Genomic DNA, 18,176 nt, shown 5'->3' with positions numbered 1-18,176 from the left:
GACTGAATACATCAACACTTCAGAAACAATTCCCCAGCTTACTTTTTACTCCAAAGCAAAACGGATAAGAGAGCAGCAGCAGGTTAAGCCTCTGTGATAACCCCCACAAGGTCCATGGAGAAATCACTAATTGATCTCCCTGTGGCGCTTGTTGAGGTTATCATGGCTACCATCCCTTCAACCGAGAGATAGACAGCAGGCTGCGCCTCCATCCCATCTCAATTACCAACATCAAGCTAAACAGTCTCTGACAATGTGGATTACTTCAAAGTAATAATTGAACAAAACGTCCAGGAAAGTAGGTGATTTGTTAGAGGCACTCAAAATCATACTGGGGAAATGAGGAGAAACTTGCAAAAAAGTTACCCATTAAGTCACAGCTGATAGCTACAGCACTCATACAGAGTTCATCCACTGCACTAGTTGTAGTGTGAATTGCGTAAATTAAAAGAAAACACATGCATCTGTGAAAGCTGGTTTTTCAAAACACCAACCTTGGTTTGGAAGTCTGATTAGGGAAGTTGTATGTGTGCAATATCCTTTGGAGAGTTTGAAGACTGACATTCTACCATTATCATTTTTCTGAAGTAATAATATTGTTGGGCTGTGCGGTGAAAAGATCTACTAACCTGTTGCCATAATCCAATATAGTTTGCTCTGGCCTCAGTATCTGAGTTTTCTGAAAAATTAACTGTAAACTTGCAAACTTTGCCACCAATCAGCAACTCAATGATCATGAGCTCAAATGGGGAGTTTAATTAGATCTTAAAGTGACTGGAGATTTTAAACACAGTTACATCTTAGCACCAGAATAATCAGAGAATCATCACAGAATCCATGGCACGATGGGACAGTCGTTAGCGCTGCTGCCTCACAATGCCAAGAAGCGGAGTTCGATTCCTAACTTGGCTCATTGTCTGTGTGGAGTTTGCACATTCTCTCCGTGTCTGCGTGGGTTTCCTCCGGGTGCTCCGGTTTCCTTCCATATTCCAAAGGTGTGCAGGTTAGGTGTATTGGCTATACTAAATTCTCCTTCGGTGTTACCCAAACATGCGCCAGAATGTGGCAACCAGGGGATTTTCACAGTAACTTCACTGCAGTGTGAATGTAAGCCTATTTGTGACTAATAAATAAATTTAACTTAACTTGCAGTGCAGCGTAAGGTCATTGGGCCCATCAAGTCTGCACTGACAACAATCCCACTCAGGCCCTATCCCCATCACCCCATGTATTTACCCTGCTAATCTCTTTGACACTAAGGGGCAATCTAACATTGGCCAATCCACCTAACCCGATATCTTTGAACAAATGCACTGAATGCTGGCTGATCATAGAATCCTAGAACCTTATAATACAGAAGGAGACCATTCATCTAATCATGCCTCTGTACTATCTCTTTGAGGGTGCTATCCAATTAGTTCTGTATCATATTTTCTCCATCACCCTGTAAACTAGCTTTCTTTGAGTACATGACCAATTTGTCTTCTATCACACATTCAGCTAGTTCACGTCAAATCACAACCATCCTCTTTATGAACTTTTTTTCTCCTTTGCTCTTTAGTTCTTTAACCAAGTATTTTAAGTCTTTGGATGTTACAATTCTGAGCCTCTCACAACAATTTTAATGAAATTCGTAGAAATCAGTTTCCGTGAGTCTACAATGAACTGAAACATGCACCTTGTTGCCTTATCCAAAATAATTGCCACCGACTCAACAGGACTAAGCCCCTGATTCCTTAAGCAATATAATGTGCAACAGAACTAATGGTGAGACTTTGGTTACAGAAAATGCAACAAAACCACCATACAAGCCCACCATGGTTTGCTGTATAATACAAGAAGTCTTTAATTTCTAAACCCAATAGCTAGATGATAAATATGATAAGCAGGAAAACACTGCGCATTATCAATAGTTCAAATATTTAACAATGAAAAATTCATTTGACCCACAAGAGATTGTTAAATCTTATTGCCTTTACACAGTCAAATAGCCTGCAATGATAGTCTCTGAAAGACTTCCCTGATTTTTCTTTCTCGGTGAGGTGATAACCTTATCTGCTTTAAACAGTGCAGAGAGCATGGTGACACAGTGGTTAGCACTACTGCCTCACCGTGCCAGGGTCCCGGGTTCGCTTCCCAGCTTGGGTCATTGTCTGCAGAGTCTGCGCATTTTCCCCATGTCTCTAGTTTTCTCCCACATTCTGAAAGATGTACATACATTGGCCATGCTAAATTCTCAGTGTACTAGGGGATGGCCACTAGGGGATTTTCACAGTAACCTCACTGTAGTATTAATGTAAGCCTACTTGTGACACTAATAAATAAAGGTAAAGATTATCAATTCCATAAACTGTACCAGGAGCCAAAAACCAGAACGTGAAAATCTGAACCATGGTTGAATGTCTATCATCCATTATTCTGTTAAGTTGCCATTACTTTCCCTAAAATCATATAAAAACAAACACAAAGCTTCCCCTCTTTGACTCAAGATTTATTTCGGTTCCCAGGTCAACATGAGATATTGTATCACCCAATTTACTCGTAGGAGCAAAAAAAAATGCCTTATTTAAAGAAACATTGTTGGGGTACAAGGGCCCATTTAAGCACAGATGCACACAAAAGTGAACATACACTTGCCGGCAAAGTCACACGTGTAATCTTGTACACATACAAGCACTTGCACACACCAAATATAGGTTTCCCTGGAGAGCACATAATGACTGCCTTCCATATCTCGTGGGTACTGCGGGGACTGGGGTGTTTGATTTGATTTATTATTGTACATGTATTAGTATATAGTGAAAAGTATTGTTTCTCTGTATTTCTCTGTGTTTTATCAAGCCTCTTCAACAACATTTTGCTTTGATGTTTTAAGTTTCCTTTGAGATTCCGTTTGCTTTGATGCGTTAAGGAGCTTTTTTTTATACATAAAATGTGTCCCCCAGGCATGTTGATTTAATGTATAGGATTAACAAAAAGCAGCACCGGATGTAGGTAGCAGGGTAACTCCTGGTTCCCTCTGAACGATGTAACCGCGCTGAAAACTGTGCTGTGAGCCTGAAATCTCCAAGGCTGCATTAAGGCAGGAAGCCTGCGGGCAGTATTGGTGCAGAGCTGATCCCGCGCTGCATTCCAAACATTTGAACTGTTCCCGCATTATCCTTTCAGACTGTTTAAAGGTCAGTCAAGGACCGTCTGCTCACATTCCTTAGGGACACGTTGAACAAAAAAAAATAACGTTCCATCTTTAGCAAATAGTTACACTGGTAAGTCAAGGTAATTGACGCAGGAGTGCTAATTCGCGCCAAACACTCAATAATTTTATGATTTGTCATTTTCAGTTCGCAACTTTAAATGATAAGTAACCCAGGATAATAAATCTTCAGCGCCTGAGGGAGATCAGGAAAGTTCATCTTATTTATTTTTTGGGCTGCAGGGCTGTTGATAAATAATGCTTTGTAAAACATTGCTACTGTTGGCATTTCGTCACCTTAACATAATAATCAAACGCGATCACATAGGGAGTAGAAACTGCCCACACTCCCACCCAAATATTGAACTTCAAGCCTTTCTCGAGATGATAATGCCATTTGTAAAGTGTTATTACGCAGAAGTTACAGAAAGACCATTTTGAACGGTTGGTGTGGATACAGGAATTGTTGGGAGACCTGAGCTTGGGCGCTAAGGCTTCTGACTAAGCACTGTCACATTCGAAGTGTGTGCCTCACAGAAGCAACAGACTGCTGAGATGGGGGTCTTGGGCCTGTGTAAATCAGTGCGCCTGGGGAATAACACACTCAGCGCCGGGTTCCAGCATCTCCATGTCTTCCAGAACAATTCCTCCCCACACCCCGGGGCTCAGGATCTGACAGTGCATTCAACTATAGCACACACAAATCCAGCAGGCAAACACACACATGGGTGTGCATTTTACCATTCAATTCAATCCTTTCACTGAGAGAGACAGAGAGAGGAACTCGAGCTGGTTTCTGCACCCTTTTCTTTCTTGTTCTAACCTGTCTGTGGTGCGGGGCAGCTGTAACATCTTTGCCCTATTGGAAAGCAGACAGTAATCGCGAGTGTAATCTGTACCGTCTCTGGCGAGCAACGTCTCCAACAATATTTAAGCAGCAGTGTAAAGTGGGTTCCACTGCAGGTAAGTGAGATGTAGCCATTCTAATCATGATTGAAGCTGCTTTATGCAGCACTCGAAGGCTAATCTATCATTTAGAGAGGGTTGCTGGGAGCTCTAAATTCTCTTCATTAGCCTTACACCCTACTCAGTGTTTATCAGCGATGGGGAAATGATCCAGCACAAATTAATTTTACATACATTCCAAAGGTTTTCAAAACACCACAGAGAATAGACATCATCCCACGTATTAAAGATTGCTGCATCGATAATATCCATTCTGACTTACACCTAGGGGATTACAGCTGTCTATATATAACCTGCTTAGCTATTCTCCCCTTGTATTGATGTCTTTAACCGCGATGCAAAATGTGCTGAGCTGCAGCTAATGAAGGTAGCGATGAATAAGTCCCATGGGCTTTGCCGGGTTTGAATAAAGGGTTTACTTAAAGCGGCTTCCCTCACAGATTCTCCGTCTTCTTTCTTAATCCCTCACAGCACCTTGCAGTATTTTGGGGTGTGGGAGGTGGGGGGGAGGGAAGGGGGAACAATACAAGGCGTACAGCTACATCAAGCATAAAACCACCCACAAAGAAAGGAGACCATTCGGCCCATCATGTCTATGCTGCTGTTAATGTTCTATGCTGGTGCAGGAAGGTACGATAGGGAGGTTTATAGGGTTTTAAATAAGCACATGAATATGCAAAAAATAGGGGGATATGGAACAAGGGCAGGCAGAGGGATTAGCTTAATTTGGTGTCACGTTCAGCACAACATTGTGGGCCGAAGGGCCTGTCCCTGTGCTGTACTCTCCTATGAAAGCAGAAACTAATTAATTCCACTTCCTGGCATCTTTCCCCATATTGCCCGGCGCAGTATTTATTCAATTCCATTTTGAAAGTTATTATTGAATTTCCCTTTCAAGGAAGCACGTTTCAGGTCACCCAGAGAACAAATCATTTCATCAAGTGATATCTGGTCCTTCTGCCAATCACTGTAAATCAATGTACCAACCCTCCTGCCGCTGGAAACTCTTTGTTTATTCAACTGTCTCAAATTGAAAAAAAATGCAACACATCGGTCTGAAAAGTTCCTGAACCGGAATCCCTGCTGTCCACAACTCAACTGTTCACAGGAATACTGGGAGAGGAGCAGAATCAGGATCCAGAAAAATCACAAACAATCGGCTAGATTCACATGGTTGGAAATAATGTATTACTCATTCAGTAGATGTGAATATCACAGGCAAGGCCACTGTTTATTGCCTATTCCTAGTTGCCCCTGAGAAGATGGGCGAATCCTCTGGAATTATTAACAGTTTGGTACAACCAAGCGTCTTCATAGAATCCCTACAGTGTAGAAGGAGGCCATTCAGCCCATCAAGTCTTCTCCGACCACAATCCCAACCAGGCCCTATTCCCGTAACCCCTCATATTTAACCTGCTAATCCCCCTGACACGAGGATCAATTTAGTTTGGCCAATCAACCTCACCTGCACATCGTTGGATTGTGGGAGGAAACTGGAGCACCTGAAGGAAGCCCACACAGACATGGGGACAATGTGCAAACTCCACACAGATAGTGACCTGAGACCGGAATTGAACCTGGATCCTTGGCACTGTGAGGCAGCAGTGCTAACCACTGTGCCACCGTGCTGACCAAGTCTTGTTTCATGGTCACTTTTCTTGATAAACAAATCATAGAATCATAGAACCCTACAGTGCAGAAAGAGGCCCTTCGGCCCATCGAGTCTGCACCGAACACAATTCCACCCAGACCCTACCCCCGTATCCCTACATATTTTACCCATTAATCCCTCTTACCTACACATCTCAGGACATTAAGGGGCAATTTTAGCATGGCCAATCAACCTAACCCGCACATCTTTGGACTGTGGGAGGAAACCGGAGTACCCGGATGAAACCAAATTGTTTTCATTTCCAGACTTTATTTTGAAAGTTGAATATCATGATGGGGTGATCTGAACTCACTTCTTGTGGATTACTAGTCCAGTAAACATGATCACTACATTACTATAATCCCAAAGAGTGCTTGCATGAGGTGCTGGGGCAGTACCCCCCATCAGCAACCCCAGCCAACCCTGCCACTTCCCCAATTCCTGGAGGACTGGAGCCCTACATGAGTCATTAGGAGGGAGAGAGGAGTATATGGTGTAGAGAAGAATAATTAAAGGCCTTTCTGATGAATTTCTGATAAATAAGGAGACCAATACTGTACGCAGTACTCCTGATGTGATCTCACCAATGTCATGTATAACTACTTTTGTAATTTACTTTGTAACTCTCCTTTCAATAAATGTTAACATTCTATTAGCTTCCCTAATTAATTTCCATACCTGCATAATAGCCTTTTGCAACTCATGTGCTCAGATGCCCAGATTCCTCTGCACTCCAGAGCTCTGCACTCTCTCACCAGTTAGACATTTTTGTACTTTATTATTCTTCCTGCCAAATGAGATAATTTCACATTTGCCTACATTATACTCCACTGGCTAGGTCTTTGCCCACTCACATAACCCATTTACACCCCATTGTAGCCTCTTTATTCCTCGTCATAATCTATTTTCCAACCTATCTTTGTGTCATCGGCAAATACAGCAAACATACCTTCAATTCCTTCATCCAACTCATTGATACAAATTGTAAAAGATTGAGGCCCCAACACTGATCCCTATGGCACACCACTCATCACATCCTGCCAACCAAAAAAAGACCCATTTATGCCAAGTCCAATTCCTATTAACTAGCCATTCTTCAATCCATGCCAATATGTTACCCCCTACACCATGATCTTTTTTTCGCAGTAGCTTTTAATGTGGCACCTTATCAAATACCTTCTGGAAATCTAAATACAGTACATCCAGTGGTTCCCCTTTATCCATAGCACTTTGATTCCTTCAAAGAATTCCAACAAATTGGTTAAACAGGATTTCCCAATCAATAGGTCACGTTGATTCTGCCTGGTTGCTTTGATTTTTTTTCTACGTACCCTACCAGAACATACTTAATAACACCTTCTAATATTTTCCCGATGACATACGTTAGGCTCAGTAAGAAGTCTCACAACACCAGGTTAAAGTCCAGGCTAACAGGACTGTACTTTCCTTCTTTTTTGAATAGAAGGAGTTACATTCACTATCATCCTTGACATCATCCAGGACAAAGCAGCCCACTTCATTGGCACCTCGTCCTCAAACATCCACTCCTTCCACCACTGATGCACAGTACCCACAGTGTCTACTATCTACAAGATGTAGCGATTCACCAAAGATCCTTAGTCAGCACCTTCCAAACCCACAACCACTTCCATCTAGAAGGACAAGGGCAACAGATACATGGGAACACCACCAGCTGCAAGTTCCCCATCAAGCCACTCACCATCCTGACTTGGAAATATATCACCGTTCATTCACAGAAGCTGGATCAAAAACCTGGAATTCCCTCCCTCACAGCATTGTGGATCATCCCACAGCACGTGGATTGCAGCGACTCAAGAAGGCAGCTCACCACCACCTTCTGAAGGGCAACTAGGAATGGGCAATAAATGCTGGCCAGCCAGCAATACCCATGTCCCATGAATGAATTTTTAAAAATCCAGCCTAATGGAACCTTCCTGAATCTAGGGAATTTTGGAAAATTAAAATCAATGGATCAACCATCCTACTATCTACTTCTTTTAAGACCCTAGGATGATATTCATCCAGACCTAGGGAGCCTGCAGACCCAACAATTTGCTCAATACCACTTCTCCGGTGATTGTAATTGTCTTGCGTTCCTGCCTCCCTCCCATTTCCTAATTAACAGCTAATTCTCAGTTAAAATTTGTATCCTCTATAGTGATGACTGATGCAAAATAGCTGTTTAATTCATCTGTCACATCCATGCCCTCTATTATTAATTCTTCAGATTCACTTCCCATGGGACCAATACTTGCTTTGTTAACTCTTCTCAATTTTAAGTAGCTATAGAAACTCTTACTATCTGTCTTCCATTTCTATCTAGCTTTCTCTTGTGCTCTAACTTTTTCTGACTTCTCAATCTTTTAGTCATTCTTTGTTGTTCTTTATGTTCTGTTCAATCTTCAGACTTCTTGCCCAAATTTGTGCAATTATATGCTTTTCCTTTAATTTTGATACTGTGTTTAGTTTTTCTTAATTAGTCACGATTGGTGAATCTGCTCCTTGAAATCTTCCTTTCTCATCAGCATGTATCTATTCTGAGTATTCTGAAACACCCTTTAAAATGTCTATTACTGCATCTCTATTGAGCTAATCCTCAACCTCATTTCCCAGTTCACTTTAGCTAGTTCTGCTTTCATGCCCTCTTAATTGCCCCTATTTCAGTTTAAAATACCAGTCTTGAACCTACTCTTCTCTCCCTCAAACTTAATGTACAATTCGATCATATTATGATCGTTGCCACCTTGGGGCACATTCATTATAAGATCACTAATTAATCCTGGCTCATTGCATAAGTCTGAAATAAAAAAATTTTGTTGGAAATACTCAGCAGACCTGGCAGCATTTGTAGAGAGCGAGATGGGGGGGTATTTTATGGAGTCTGCGAGAACAGGAAACATGGCAGATGGGGTGACTGAATTAGGCTGGAGTCGCAATTTAATTTTGCAACAGCAGATTGAGATGCAGAAATATGTGGCATATTGGTGGCGTGTCAAACCTCATTCCTTCTTTCACAATAAGGAAATGTCCTGAACTCCCCTATAACCATGATATCTGCCAAGCATATGTGCCCATACATTTCTGACTAAATTAGATTACACAATGAAGACAACTTAGGATGTGATAAGTAGAAATAGTCAAAAGCTTCAAGTTTTTAGGTGTCCAGATCACCAACAACTGTCCTGGTCCCCCCATGCTGACACTATAGTTACAAAAGCCCAACAACAATTCTACTTTCTCAGAAGACTAAAGAAATTTGGCATGTCAGCTACGACTCTCACCAACTTTTACAGATGCACGACAGAAAGCATTCTTACTGCTTGAATCACAGCTTGGTATGGCTCCCTCTGCCCAAGACCACAAGAAACTACAAAAGGTCATGAATATAGCCCAATCCATCATGCAAACCAGCTTCGCATCCATTGACTCTATCTACACTTCCTGCTGCTGCGGCAAAGCAGCCAGCATAATTAAGGACCCCACGCACCCCAAACATTCTCTCTTCCACCTTCTTCCATCAGGAAAAAGATACAAAAGAACGAGGCCATGTACCAACCGACTCAAGAACAGTTTCTTCCCTGCTGCTGTTAGACCTTTGAATGGACCTATCTCGCATTAAGTTGATCTTTCTCTACACCTTAACTATGACTGTAACACTACATTCTGCAGTCTCTCATTTCCTTCTTTATGAATGGTATGCTTTGTCTGCATAGCACACAAGAAACAATACTTTTCACTGTATACCAATACATGTGACAATAATAAATCAAATATTGATAAGTGAAACCTAAATTTGAAACAGCTTTGCCAACTTTGTGTTCTCAATAAACTTTACATTAATTACAATGGAGTTGTGTCTCTGATGAAGAGATTCCCTGTTTGACCAGCAGGCTCTATAATAATTCACCTGTACTTGCTGCATTATCAGCTAATGGTGGTTTCACCACTACGAAGCTTCTTTCACAGCGTGATCGCATATGTCTCCCATACATTTTAAATTTGAATTGTAATCATGTGGGGACCAGCAATACGCTGAGAGCAGAAATGGTAAGCAGTTTTGCATCGCCATTAGTAACAGTGGTAGCGTAATGGTATTTTCACTGGACAAGTAATCCAGAGATCCAGGGTAATGCTCTGGGGATCTGAGTTTGAATCCCATCATTTGAATTTGAATTCAAAGAAAAAAAATCTGGAATTAATAATTCTATAGAGGGTTATAGGTAAGCCTAGTAGGTAGGGATATGTTCAGCGCAACTTGTGGGCCGAAGGGCCTGTTTGTGCTGTAGATTTTCTATGTTCTATGTTCTAAGATGCACATCTTAACTATGTACATAAAATCATTGATGATTTGTCATAAAAACCCATCTGCTTCACTAATGCCCTTTAGGGATGGAAATCTCTCATTTCTGATCGACATGTGACTCCAGATCCATAGCAATTTAGTTGACTCTTAACTGCTCTCTGAAATAGTCTAACAAGTCACTCAGTTCAAGAGCAATCAGGCAGGGATGGATAATAAATGCTGGCCCAGCCAGCAATGCCCATGGATGAATAAAAAAATGTGTGCCACAGTTAAAATTCTGTCCACAGAGTTCTATTTCTCTCTTTCTCCACAGATGCTGCCAAACCTGCTGAGTATTTCCAGCATTTTCTGTTTCAATAAAGCACAGTTTCAATCTGCTCCCAACTATAGAAGAACAAGTGAATCCCCAGTTAATGCCTACCATCTGCATACAATTAAATACAATTAACATGCAATTAACAAGGCACTGATACAAGATTGTAAGACAGTTTGAACAATGGCCAATAGACAGGGGAAACCTCTCCACACAGAGAGGTGGGAGGCTGTGGGATTCACTTCCTGCCTTAATGATGGAGGCAGAAAATATGGGCCAAATTTTCACAGTGTTATGTCCTGGTAGATTGTGAACTTCAGACTGACTTTTATAATTTTGTAAAATGGCCACAAAAAATATCCACCAGAGGATCAAGGGCATCATGGTGACACAGTGGCTAGCACTGCTGCCTCACAGTGCCATGGTCCCAGGTTCAATTCCAGCCTCGGACACTGTTTGTGTGGAGTTTGCACTTTCTCCCCGTTTCTGCGTGGGTTTCCTCCAAGTGCTCTGGTTTCCTCCAACAGTCCAAAGGGTTAGATTGATTGGCCATGCTAAATTAACCCTAATGTCAAGGGGATTAGCAGGGTAAATACATGGAGTTATGGGAATATGGCTTGGATGGGATTGTAGTAGGCACAGACTCAATGGGCTGAACTGCCTCCTTCTATCCTGTAGAGATTCCATGATTCTATGATCAGCTAGCTTCACTCTGTGGATTCCCTCTGTCTCAAGAAGGAACAAAAAGAACCTTCCAGATTAATGCCAACTCAATAATTTCCCTGAAACTAATTCAATAGGGTGTTATCAATTGACTTCCAAATACAGAGTTACTGACTGTCTCAAATTCTCAAGATGTAAATTCCTCAGCATGGGATGGATATTTGATCTAACCACCTACCTTATTTGGAAAAGGACTTTGACTTATGCAAGTCATACAGTGAAACAGCCATACTTTTTGTTTGCTATTTTAAAAAACCAGAAGTTGTTCTGCTGACAAAAGCCATCCAAACAGCCAAGATAATAAATCTCAATACCTTGAAAGCGGGATGACTGTTCCACCAGCAGCAAACCACCACCCCCCCCCCCCCGACCCCCCCACCAACTGGTTCCACCGCACCTTCACCTGAGATCCAACTTCCTAAAAGGTTTACTGCAAGAAGTCTCGCAGCTTACTTTTTTTTACAAGACTGTCGCATCAAAGCATCAACTTCATCTAAGAAACTACGGGACTGCTATGAAAGAGACTATGATAATTCTAAGTCATAACTGTATTGATTTACCTACATTGTGTGTACACAAGTGTGTCTGTGAGGTGGCTGACTGAGTCAATGTGTTTTAAATTGCAGGGCACATGTGCAATGATGAATAAATACTTTTACTTTTAAACTCACTAAAATCTTGCTGCTGGAAATGAATTAATTGGGATTCTCACTCTGAGAGGAAGAAAACACAAGCATATTGAATATGACAGGCAGTGAAAGAAAACACATATATTTTGTCCATGACAATGGAATTGGGAAGATTCTGACAACCTTTAAAAATGATGTGCAGATGTCACTTCAGGGATTTCCAACTCCATTCCAGATGCCCACAATTATGCCTGCTACCCATTCCCACTGGTCCCTTATATTGTCCAAGACAACTTATGGCACTAAGAATAGCATAGAACAAATAATAAAGAAAATTGCAGCATAATTTGGCCCTTCAAGCCTGCACTGACCATGCTGCCCAACTGAACTAAAACCCTTAACCTTCCGGGGACCATATTCTCTTCCTATTCATGTATTTGTCAAGATGCCCCTTAAAAGTTACTATCTTCTTTGCTTCCATTATCTCCCCCTGGCAGCGAGTTCCAGGCACCCAAGATTCTCTGATAAAAAAACCTGCCTTGTACATCTCCTTTAAATCTTGCCCCTCGCACCTTAAACCTATGTTCCCTAGTAATTGACTCTTCCACTCTGGGAAAAAGCTTCTGAGTATCCACTCTGTCCATGCCCCTCACAATTTTATAGAATTCTATGAAGTCTTCCCTCAACTTCCATCATTCCAGTGAGAACAAACCAGCTTTTTCCAAACTCTCCTTTTAGCTATTGCCCTCCATACTAGGCAACATCCTGGTAAATCTTTTCTGTACCCTTCCCAAAACCTCCACATCCTTCTTGAAGTGTAGCATTCAGAATTGAATACTATATTCAAAGTGCAGCCTGACTAAGGTTCTATAAAGCTGCAACATGACTTGTCAATTTTTAAACTCAATGCCCCGGCCGATGAAGGCCAGCGTGCCATATTGTACAATTACATAAGATAAAGAGGTGTCAAGTGCTTATAGTCTCTGCTCTTGATACTTTAAAGATCTGAATGACTGATACTTTTATAAGGCTGTCGTAAAATATGTTTTTTTTAAGGAAAAGTACAAATTAATTTCTTTTTTAATGAATGACTTGGAGATATGCCTTCTTAACTACCTGCGTTGCCACTTTCAGTGACCTGTGTACCTGTACACCCAGATCCCTCTGCCTATTAATACTCTTAAGAGTTCTGCCATTTACTGTATAGCATGTATGAAAAAGCTTTTTAAAAAGTCATTCATTTGTAATTTTCCTTAAAAAAACACATTTTACAACAGCCTTATAAACATGTCAATCATTCAGACCTTTAAAGTATCAATAGCACAGAATATAAGCACTTGACACCTCTCTATCCTGTGTAACTAAACATTGTACAATTAACAAAATAACTCTCAGAGAAAGAACTGCCATTAAGCAATGTTTTCCTTAGAGCATAACTGTTCTAGCAGACTAATAGATATCCGGGCTGTCAGCACAGAAGACATAATGAGGGTTTGATATTAAATAAAGCAACTAGGGTGAAGCCTCGGAGCTCTTCTTAAGCAACCCTTATCAGCACTCAGCAGCCTCCGTGGCTGTCCCCGGACAGTTTCCAAGGACAGAGCTTCTGTCATCACCCCGCTCCCCCTGAACAAAAACCCCACCTTGGCAGGTACTTCCTCCTGTGGCAGCTGCACTGAATCGGTTTCCACTTCCCGCTGTCCGCCATTAGGATGGAAATCCAGCCTTATATTAAAATTCAGGATTAGAGTGGAGATATGGATAGAGGAAATTAGCTGAATGAATGTGGGAATGGGGTGTTGGGGGGGGGATCTGATGGGTAAACTTTACTAGAGCTATTTACTGATATGGAGAGGCAAGGAACATCATGGATTGGTTGGACTAGAATGGCCTGCTTTCCTGTTACAACATCTTTGTATTTCTATTCAAGGATGGCTCTTATTGATAAAATTACACAATGTTGTTCAAGAAGCAGGGGCAAGGAAATCTCCCAGTGCCCTTAGCCAAAAGAGACAGCTAGATTTCTTTAGCCTTTTGTCTTTGGCTCCCTAGGACTTTGTAGATGTGCATGGAGATGCCTGTGAGAGAGAGGATAAAACCCATGAGAAATTCTGAGTACAACTCAGTGAGTATCCTCATCAGACAGTGAAACAGCTGTAGTCCCACTCCAAAGACTTGAGCATAAAATCCAGGCTGACATTCTGGTGCAATACTGCTACAGTATGGTCAAAGGTGCCATTTTTGAGGTGAGACATTGTGAATTTGTCCGCCTTGATGTTCAGAGGAACTTGGGTATTCTTGTACATGGATCAGTTAAGTTAGTATTGGTAAAGCAAGCAATTAAGACAAATGGCATGTTGGCCTTTACTGCAAAGGGATTGGAATAGAAGAATGGAGAAATATTGCTACAATTGCCAGGACTTTGTTGAGATCACACATCAAGCGCTGTCCAAAGTTCGTGGCTTCCACACTGAAAGATGGAACCAGTTCCTGAGGCCATACAGCCTAGTTCAGCTCCTATTTCTTGCACATGGAGCCAAGTCTGACAGCAACAACAATTGATTAAAAGCCTTGTATCAGCCAACATTGCATACCCTTCAGCAAGAGCGGTCTGCAGCTTCTAAACCTCTGTGGCTTCTTCCAGTCTACACTAAGGCTCTCAATAACCAGCCTGTGAGATAAATGTTTGGGATAAATAATATATAGTGAGACTCTTTTGGATCTGCTTAAGTAACAGCACTAATAATTCTCTGCTACACCATAAAAGGATTTTCGACTAATACGTTCATCTCCTCCAGTTAAATCGATATTGTGATCAGCTTTCAAACTCCAAGCCCATTTACTCGGATACTGTTTATTATTTATCTGACCAGTGCACTCAAAAAGATGTAGTATCTAACCCTGCTTATGAAGATTGGCTTTGTGGTTGATTCTATCCCCTGGGGTTCTATCCCCTTCCATCCTGCGTCGATTCAGACAACCTCATTTGGAATTCTCCCTCAGCTACAATCACACTTTCTGCCCTGGGCGATATTCACAGGATCAGTCACTCATGATCAAATCTCAGCCTGTGACCAGAAGAAGACCATAAGAAATAGGAACAGGAGTAGGCTGTTCGGCCCCTCAAGCCTGCTCCACCATTCAATAAGATCATGGCTGATCCGGCCTAAATCGGATTGAATCAATTTCACATGAAAAGAAAAAGAGTGACTTATAACTCTCGCCTCACATGAGGGACTGGTGTTTTGTCTGTTTGAAGTCAACGTTTGATAAATAACCACCCCGTGTCCACTCCCCATCCCCACACCACCACCCCACCCCCACCTCCTCCGCCCGCCCCCCCCACCTGCCTTGAAGGAGGGGAGCAAAGAGGATCAATAAACTGCTTAATCTTTCCGCAAAACAGCCAGGAGTTACCGAAAGGCTGGTAGGTAGAAACAAACTCACATATTTCACTTACCTGTTGACTGGGCGATGTAAAACTGGGAACCTAGGGCAATAGAGGGGTAGACTGATGGGGCAATAGAGGGAAAACCTGTTGGGACATTAGAGGAACAGACTGATGGGGCATTAGGGGACAGACTGATGGGGGCATGAGAGGATCAAACTGATGGGGCATTAGAGGATCAAACTGATGGGACATTAGAGGATCAAACTGATGGGGCATTAGAGGATCAAACTGATGGGGCATTAGAGGATCAAACTGATGGGGCATTAGAGGATCAAACTGATGGGGCATTAGAGAGGCAGACTGATGGGGCATTAAGGGACAGACTGATGGGGCATTAGGGAGGCAGACCGATGGGGCAATAGAGGGACAGCCTGATGGGGCATTAGAGGAACAGACTGACAGGGCATTAGGGGACAGAATGATGGGGCATTAGGGGGACAGATGTTTGGGACATTGCAGGGCAGACTGATGGGGCGTTAGGGGGGGCAGGTGGATTGGATATTAGGGGGTCAGAATAATGGGGCATCGGGGGATTTGGAGGGCAGATAGGACAGCAGGACAGATAGTGGAGCATTAACCTAGCCCATGATTAAGCTCACAACATGTGTCTTTAAGGGCTGACCAGGGCCCCTTATGTAAACCACAGAATGTTAAAAAACTGAATCAAGATCAGAGTTATTGTGACATTTAGACTAAACACAGGGGTAGGTGCAGCGAGGGTTCTGCAGGTCCCAGACTCTGGCGGAGAGGGTGAGGGGGATGTAGTCGAACCTTACCTTGCAAGTGTTGGTTTACAACGTTCTCCAGCCGGTCTAACCTCTCCCTCAGCCTCACGTTCTCCTTCTTGTCCTCCTCCAGTTTGAGTTCAGGTAAAGGCGGCTGCACTTTGATGTAGCCGCTGCCCTGGTAGTTGGTAACCCAGCCGATATAGATGAGGCAGAGGAGATTGCTGACTCCGCTCAGGATCACACAAGTGGAGACGAAAGTTTTAGTTTTCCTGCCACAGTAACCCATGGCTTGCAGCAGTGTGGGAGTGCGGGGCTGGCCCCCTCCTCTCTCCTGGAAATTCTCAGGTCAGCGAGGGCAGTTCCCAATCAGCTGGAAAGTGCCGGGGGGACATCACTCCGGCTCCGGCTCCCACTCCTGCTGCCAATTCGAATCAACACAACTCCTTAACAGCGGCTCTCCCTGGGTGGGAAGGGGAGTTTGTGGAGGTGGTGGGGGGTGGGGGATGGGGGGGGGGGGAGGAGGGGGAAGGGAGTGGGTATAAATTTACACAGTCTCTACCTCCCTCCCTCCCCCCGAGACTCCCTCATCCAGTCAATCCGGAGCTGATCCGGATCAGTCCAGCTCCAGGACGCAGCAGTGTTTCCCCAGGACCCTCAGCTGGGCTTTCAGACAGGCTTCCCTCTGCTCCACACCCAGGGGAAGGGGGCTGCTACAGGATCCCGGGGGCTGGGGGTCTCGCTTGCAAGGGAGCCCCCCCAGGCTGCCGGCAGCCCCCGCACCGGGAGGGAGGAGGGGAAAGGGGTTGAATCTGCGGCGGCCCCCGGGAGCAGAGACTGAGTGCCCGGCTCACTGAGTGACTGGCACCGTCTCCCGCTCTCTCCAGCTTCCACCTGCCTGTTCAACTGGCTCCATCTGCGGGCTGACTGGGCCATTTACCCGGGGTACAGAGCCCCTGTCTCACCCTCAGCACATCCACGCTGCAACACGCAGGGGTAGAGAGTGAAGGTCTCAGTGTGATGGGAGTGAGGGTCTCAGTGTGATGGGAGTGAGGGTCTCAGTGTGATGGGAGTGAGGGTCTCAGTGTGATGGGAGTGAGGGTCTCAGTGTGATGGGAGTGAGGGTCTCAGTGTGATGGGAGTGAGGGTCTCAGTGTGATGGGAGTGAGGGTCTCAGTGTGATGGGAGTGAGGGTCTCAGTGATGGGAGTGAGGATCTCAGTGATGGGAGTGAGGGTCTCAGTGTGATGGGAGTGAGGGTCTCAGTGTGATGGGAGTGAGGGTCTCAGTGATGGGAATGAGGGTCTCAGTGTGATGGGAGTGAGGGTCTCAGTGATGGGAGTGAGGGTCTCAGTGTGATGGGAGTGAGGGTCTCACTGTGATGGGAGTGAGGGTCTCAGTGCAATGGGAGTGAGGGTCTCAGTGTGATGGGAGTGAGGGTCTCAGTGTGATGGGAGTGAGGGTCTCAGTGTGATGGGAGTGAGGGTCTCAGTGTGATGGGAGTGAGGGTCTCAGTGTGATGGGAGTGAGGGTCTCAGTGATGGGAGTGAGGATCTCAGTGATGGGAGTGAGGGTCTCAGTGATGGGAATGAGGGTCTCAGTGTGATGGGAGTGAGGGTCTCAGTGTGATGGGAGTGAGGGTCTCACTGTGATGGGAGTGAGGGTCTCAGTGTGATGGGAGTGAGGGTCTCAGTGCAATGGGAGTGAGGGTCTCAGTGTGATGGGAGTGAGGGTCTCAGTGTGATGGGAGTGAGGGTCTCAGTGCAATGGGAGTGAGGGTCTCAGTGTGATGGGAGTGAGGGTCTCAGTGATGGGAGTGAGGGTCTCAGTGATGGGAGTGAGGGTCTCAGTGTGATGGGAGTGAGGGTCTCAGTGTGATGGGAGTGAGGGTCTCAGTGATGGGAGTGAGGGTCTCAGAGTGATGGGAGTGAGGGTCTCAGTGTGATGGGAGTGAGGGTCTCAGTGTGATGGGAGTGAGGGTCTCAGTGTGATGGGAGTGAAGGTCTCAGTGATGGGAGTGAGGGTCTCAGTGTGATGGGAGTGAAGGTCTCAGAGTGATGGGAGTGAGGGTCTCAGTGATGAGAGTGAGGGTCTCAGTGATGGGAGTGAGGGTCTCAGTGTGATGGGAGTGAGGGGCTCAGTGATGGGAGTGAGGGTCTCAGTGTGATGGGAGTGAGGGGCTCAGTGTGATGGGAGTGAGGG

At 44.1% G+C, this 18,176-nt stretch overlaps 1 protein-coding gene across 2 annotated transcripts in view; it reads right to left on the bottom strand.

Moving 5' to 3' along the window:
• Window positions 1–16,433, bottom strand: part of galnt18b (UDP-N-acetyl-alpha-D-galactosamine:polypeptide N-acetylgalactosaminyltransferase 18b) — a 266,019-nt gene extending 249,586 nt beyond the window's left edge. For both annotated transcript variants that reach the window (XM_080190078.1, XM_080190079.1), the window contains exon 1: window positions 16,027–16,433. In XM_080190078.1, the coding sequence (XP_080046204.1) occupies window positions 16,027–16,264 (238 nt within the window). In that variant the 5' untranslated portion in view covers window positions 16,265–16,433. The remainder of the gene's footprint in view (window positions 1–16,026) is intronic.
• Window positions 16,434–18,176: the final 1,743 nt, after the last annotated feature.

The sequence above is a fragment of the Carcharhinus amblyrhynchos genome, chromosome 6 (assembly GCF_965287045.1).
Source record: "Carcharhinus amblyrhynchos chromosome 6, sCarAmb.v2.hapA, whole genome shotgun sequence".
In the NCBI taxonomy this organism is placed as follows: domain Eukaryota; kingdom Metazoa; phylum Chordata; class Chondrichthyes; order Carcharhiniformes; family Carcharhinidae; genus Carcharhinus; species Carcharhinus amblyrhynchos.
Note: the sequence above shows the minus strand (reverse complement) of the source record. Positions and strands in the feature narration are given on the sequence as shown.